This window comes from Otolemur garnettii, unplaced genomic scaffold, assembly GCF_000181295.1.
Source record: "Otolemur garnettii isolate 467f Iridium unplaced genomic scaffold, OtoGar3 scaffold00034, whole genome shotgun sequence".
NCBI classification, from domain to species: Eukaryota; Metazoa; Chordata; class Mammalia; order Primates; family Galagidae; genus Otolemur; species Otolemur garnettii.
In genome coordinates this window covers 9,501,881-9,508,606 of record NW_003852429.1, presented here as the reverse complement: position 1 = coordinate 9,508,606, position 6,726 = coordinate 9,501,881, and the positions used below count along the sequence as shown (strand labels likewise).

Below are 6,726 nucleotides of genomic sequence, written 5' to 3'. Positions count from 1 at the left end.
GCGATTCTCTTGACTCAGCCTCCCAAGTAGCTGGGACTACAAGTGCCCGCCACAAAGCCTGGCTATCTTTTCTTTTTTCAAAGTAAGCTGTAGGCTTTGGCTTAAAACACCCCAGGGAATGGGGGTGGGAGGGCAAAACCTGAGGCTGCTGCCCATTTATCTGCCTTCACAGTACTGTCCCCTTCCCCCAGCTACTCCCTGGCCCCATAAGCCAGGCCTTGGTGACCAACCCTTCTCAGCCCACTCAGTCAGAGTGCTCCCCACCTGCAGGAGGCAACACCCGACCGGCTAACATCAGCCTCTTCCAGAGTCCACCTGCGCCACCCAGCCCCACCCTGCTCTGCCCCATCTGGGGGTGCTCTGCAGGGCTGCACACAGCCTCCCTGCGAAACAGAGACTCAAGAAACCTTTGGGGCTCTGTTTCCTTGTCATGTGATCCCAGGGGTACACATGCCCCCCTGGGTGTCTGAACAGAAGGGCATGGGAGGGCAGGCCATACCCCTGCAGCCTTGCTCTGCTGGTGTAAGGGGCAGCTGCCCACCCCCCACCATACCCTACACCTCAGGCTCCTGAGTTGGCAGATTAAGCATTTTATAAATTGTATTTTAAATATATGTTTTAAACTTGTCAAAAAAAACCCCAAAATACTATGGGTATGTATTATTAATGTCTTTTTCCAAGTCATAAATGATGAAAGAGTGAAGCCCACAGAGAAATTGGGAAAACAAGATCAGCAGCCAGAATAAGCAACACACAGGAAGGGCTCGGGCTACTGGCCTGGAAGGAAAAACACTGCCCCACACACCCAGGACAGCAATATCCAGCCACACCTGGAGGCGACTCCCAGACCCCATTCCCAAGCCAATCATGAAAACATGACTCTGATGCCAAAACGTGAAGGTTCAAATGCCCTGCAGCACTTTAATGTCAGGGATTTCTACGGCAAACAAGCAAAAAAAACACACATTCACATCAGCTACCCGAGAGCATGCTTTGTTAAGATGATATATTTTGCTAGGTGTTATAGGTCTTCAGTGTTACAACACTGCACCAATTTTACAGTGAACTGGCCTACCAAATAAATGATTAATTCAACAGAAAACAAACTCACCAAATGTGAATAACTGTTTGTTGTAGTGGAAATTTATATGCAACATATATTATTAAGTTATTATTAATAATAATATATATTATTATTAATAATAATATTAAGTATATTATTAATATATTATTAAGTTATCTGGATAACTTAACATTTGGCCTACATAGTTCACTGACATAATTTTTTCCAATATATAAAAGATAAGGTCAAAAGTAAGATTTTTTTTTATTTTTTTTTTTGGAGACAGAGTCTCATTATGTCACCCTTAGTAGAGTGCTGTAGTGTCACAGCTCACAGCAACCTCAAACTCTTGGGCTTAAGCCATTCTCTTGCCTCAGCCTCCCAAGTATCTGGGACTACAGGCGCCCACCACAACGCCCAGCTTTTATTTTATTTTTTTTTATTTTGTATTTTTTTGTAGTTGTTGTTGTCATTATTTCCCAGCAGGTCTAGGCTGGGCTCGAACTGGCCAGCCCTGGTGCATGTGGCCAGCACTCTAACCACTGAGCTACAGGTGCCAAGCCAAAAGTAAGATTTTTTTAACATAGAAATATCAAAATTTAATTGTTGGTAGAACAGAATAAAGCAATTGCCCTAAATACTGATATTTCAGAAATCTCTAAGGAATATTAGTGTTTGTATTATCTATAACACTATACATCATAAAATAAAGTGTTCTATTGTGTTTCCCAAAAAAACATTTACTGGAATACTGACGTTTTCTTTTTTTTCCCACTTATTTTTTTTTTATTTAATTTTATTTCAGGTTAATGTGAGGGTACAAATATTTGAAAATATTTGCATTTGTTGGGTAGAGTCCCTCTTCTTATGTCCCACACTCAAAAGGTGTGCCAAACACCCCCACAACATGCCCATTCAGTGGGAGCACCCCATCTTCTCTCCCCTTCCCACTCGCTCATTCCCTCTCCCCCCAAATAGAATTAAAATGAGTTTTTCTCCTATGTGGTCATGCATTAGATCGTCTACTGGCTTCATATGTGTATTGAGCACATTGGGTAGCTGTTTTTCCATGCTCTATCCATTTTAATACAAAAGATGCAAAGTCACTGTCTTTTTTATGGCTGAGAAATATTCCATGGTATGCACACACCGCAATTTGCACTCCTTGATGTTCAGTAAAGAGTTGCCAGCAAGGACTTGTTTCCTGCAGCAGGATACTAGAGAGTTGCAAGAGCACCACTGGGTTCCTGGCAAGGCTATTCTATTCTTGACAATGGACCAAAGAGGATCAATCAAATCCATCAAGATACAGTCAAATACGGCTCCATTCTTGAGCTGACAGACATTGAGGTTGCTCCATGTCTTGGTGAATGTAAACTGAGCTACAATAAACAACCTAGTGCAAAGTTCTTTATGATAAAGTGATTTTTTTCTTCTGGGTAGATGCCTAGTAGGGGGATTGTAGGGTCAAACAGGGGATCTAATTTGGGCTGTTTGAGAATTCTCCATACTTCTTTCCAAAGAGGCTATATTAGTTCACAGTCCCACCAACATTGTAAAAGTATTCCCTTCTCTCCACATCCACACCAACTCTGCAGCTTTGGGACTCTGTGATGTGGGCTAACCTCGCTGGGGTTAGGTGATATCTCAGGGTGGTTTTGATTTGCACTTCTCTGATGATATGGGATGATAAGCATTTTTTCACATGTCTGTTAGCATTCATCTGTCTTCCTCAGAGAGAGTACTGTTCACGTCTCCTGCCCAGTGATAGATGGGATTATTAGATCTTCTTTTGTTGATTAATTTGCATTCTCTGTAGATCCCAGTTAATCAAGCCTTTGTCAGATTTGTAATACACAAATATCTTTTCCCATTCTGAAGGTTGTCTTTTTGCTTTGGTTTGTGTGTCCTTAGCTATACAAAAGCTTTTCAGGTTAATTAAGTCTCATTTGTTTATTTTTGTTGTTGGAATACTGATTTTTTTCAAACGGCTTTTAGAAGAAAGGTTTTCACAAGAAGAAAAAAACTGTTTAGGTAAAAGTACACCTGTTCCCTGTTCTTAGAGACTAAGAATGCACATTAGGTCACAGGCAGACCTCAGAGTACAGTGGGTTCAATTCTGGATGATGCAATAAAGCAAGTCACACACATTTTTTAGTATCCTAGTAAATATAAAGTTATGGTTACACTACACTGCAACCTATTCAGTGTTCAATAACACATCTAAAACCAATGTTTAAAATAATGTTTAAAACCAACATTAAAAATACTTTATTACTAAAAAATGTCAACAATCTCTGTTTTGCTTGAGATGGTATAAATCTTTTACCTTTTACTAAAAAACTGTGAACAATCATCTAATCTTCAGCAAGTCAATCTTTTTGCTGGTGGAAGGTTTTGCCTCCATGTTGATGGCTACTGACTGATCAGGGTGATGACTGAAAGTTGGGATGACTCTGACAATTTCTTAAAATAAGACAACAAAGTTTGCCTCTTTGATTTTCTCTTTCTTAAGATTTCTATAGTAGAACTTCTTTCAAAACAGAAGTCAATATTCCCAAACCCTGACACTTTTATCAAGTAAGTTTATGGGCCAGCAGCAAGTCGGAGCTCTACAGAGGTTGCAGCACTTACCTTGTGGTGGCTGTAGCAGTGACTCCTCTGAGCTGAGAGCTTCAAGCCATCCCTGACTCCCTCCTCTCCCTTCGCCCCTTTGTTGTCTTCTGCCCCCCTCTTCCCCCACTTCCCAATCCCCAAAAACAGGATCCTGAAGAGGCAGCTGCCGAGTCCTTGGTGAAGGTTTTTCATTTCTTCTACACCCTCCCCTCCCTATCCCATCCCTTAATATTATTCTATTGAAGATTCTTCATTGTCAAGCCACCAAAGTGGAGAGTACGATTACAGAAGTCAACTCAAAGATATGGGAGAGGACTTGGAGTGCCTCTGCCAGGTAAGAGGACAGCGAGGCCTAGACTGGACCATGACTGAGCCAAATCCTTGATGGATTGGTCCTTTGCCAGAATGCACTCCTTGATGTTCAGTAAAGAGTTGCCAACAAGGACTTGTTTCCTGCTGTAGGATACCGTAGAGTTACAAGAACACCACTGGGTTCCTTGCAAGGCTTTTCTTGACAATGGACCAAAGAGAATCAATCGAATCCATCAAGATACAGTCAAATATCTAGAAGTGTTTACTTCTGCCCCTATGGCTCAAGGGATAAGAAGTGACTTCTTTCTGGAGGGGCCATTCATGCCACCAAGAATAAAAATGGATAGGGACCTACTTGGAGGACTTGCTGATACATTTGGGCAAAGGCCAGATAGCAGAATTGGTGCTGATCCAGGAGTTATCCAAGATAGATTTTCACCCATCATGGGGCATCATTGTTCAAATCAATTCTTCAATAGCCATCAAAGGGGACAGACACATCATGCCTCCAACACAATCGCAGTTCAGAGAGATGGAAGGCAAATATATGAAAAGCCAGGGGCTAAGCCAGCCCTTCCATAACCAGAGTCAGGGACTCATCCTATTTGCAACGACAGTTGAGGGATATGCCACCTTAGTTTTCTAAGGAAGGACAGCTTAATGCTGATGAGATTATCCTGAGGCCTGCTTAGTGGTTCCTAATAAATAAAAATCAAGTGGCAAAGCTTCAGCCCCAGATAACTATGATTCCTTCCAGTGCACAACCACCATGCACTCAAACACCACCTCTGGGACAGACATCTCAGCTTAGTCTCAAAATTAATCCACCACTTGCCAAGACCAGCAAAAGGGCACCACCCTCAAAGGAAGAACTACTTAAATTCATGGAAACTGTCATGACTGAGTATGTGAATGGAGATGGCTACACGAAATATATTTTCAGGGTACACAAATCAGCCTTTTATTAGAAGATGCCATCTAGGGCTTTCACTGCTAGAAAGAAGTCAACATCTGGCTTCAAAGCTTCCAAGGACAGGCTGATTCTCTTGTTAGGAGCTAATACAGATGGTGACCTGAAGTTCAAGCCAATATTCATTTACTATTCAGAAAATCCTAGGGCCCCTAGAATTATGCTAAAGAAGAAACACTCAAAAGGATAGAATTTATCATACTCCTAAGCCCCTAGGGGATAAAGTGATGGCTCCTAAGGATCTCAAGCTCAGCTTGCAAAACGGAACTTCTCACCTTTTCCTTCCAAACTGCCCTTGACTTATCAGTGAGATGGTGCCACCACTCCCCAGTCTTCAAGCCATCAGCCTGACTCCTCAACATTCCTCCACAGTTTCAAACACTGTTTATTTTTACAAGTATCTTCAATCTTCTCAACACTTCTAATAGTCCCACCTTTTTTAAGCCTTTTGTTGACAAATACATTTAGACTTTTTAATAAAAGATGTATTAAGACACAACTTACATTCATAATATCCATATGTTTTAAGTGTACAGTCTGATACCTTTTTAATAAATTTATACGCTGCACAACCATCACCCCTATTAGCATGTGGAACAATAAAACTCATCTGCAGTAAATCCTGCTCCCACACCTGGACCCATACCTGCACCCGGGCAACCACTGACCTTTCTTCTCTTTATACTCTTTGCCTTTCCCAGCAATCTTAAATAAATGAAACCACACACTACATAGATTTCTTTATCTGGTTTCTGTCTCTTCACATGTTACTTCTGAGATTTAGACCCACTGGCTTACCTGTCCATATACCCCACTCATCCATGTACCACTTCACACATGTTAGTGCAGTGGGTGTGCAGTGGTACAAACTTGTGATTTTGTGTTTTTCTAGTGATTAATGATGTTAAGTATCTTTTCAGAAGCTTACGTGCCATTCATAAATCTTCTTTGATAAAGAGGGTATATCAGATCTGCTGCTCATTTTTTACTGGGCTGTTTAAGCTTATTTTTGAGTTGTATGACTTAATCACACATTCTAGACACAAGCGCCTTACAGATAGATACGTGCATAAAAGGGACACTCAGAGCTCACAAGTAACTAATTCAACCTGGTGTTAATTCCTTCTTGTATCTTATAAACTCGTTTCTGATACATATTTTTAGCTGTCCAGATTCATTCTGAAATATTAATAAATTTCCCCCTAATTTAGAACTAATAAAATAAATACTAACTAAATAGATCTCCCATCAGATTTCAGAATATCTTCTCACCTCTAATACATCCAAATTAAAGAAGCCAAGATCCTTTTTCATTCTGAATTTTTAAAACTTCCTTGAACAAAATATATGCAATTCTGTATTTAAATAATGTGACTTTATTATATTTCTCCAAATGCCCATAAGATCCAAAACTGAGACTAGTCAGATCTTTTAGTAGCTCTTTCCTATGCTGATTACATTACTGGTATTTTTCCGCTCATTCATTCAATTTTAAATGATCTAGCATACCTTGAAGGTTCCTGAAAATGTTCTGCTCGTAACTGGAACGCCACAAACAATGATGATGCTATTGCCAATAACTGGTTTCTCTCACTCTTGGTTAATGTGTGTCCTGGGAGGAAAAAAATCATCCAATCAGTCATGTCTAATGTTAACATCTGTCCTTCTATCTTACAGAATTATTACTAGGCATTCAAACAGGTGTTTTTATCAGACATCTGTCATGCAGTTAGCACTGTACTAGGCACAGAAGCATGCAGGGTTG

At 40.5% G+C, this 6,726-nt stretch overlaps 1 protein-coding gene across 2 annotated transcripts in view; it reads right to left on the bottom strand.

Annotated features, from left to right (window-relative positions):
- Positions 1–6,726, bottom strand: part of PCCA (propionyl-CoA carboxylase alpha subunit) — a 373,052-nt gene that overhangs the window by 168,266 nt on the left and 198,060 nt on the right. For both annotated transcript variants that reach the window (XM_003789599.2, XM_023513087.1), the window contains exon 18: positions 6,471–6,573. In XM_003789599.2, coding sequence (XP_003789647.1) covers positions 6,471–6,573 — 103 coding nt within the window. The remainder of the gene's footprint in view (positions 1–6,470; positions 6,574–6,726) is intronic.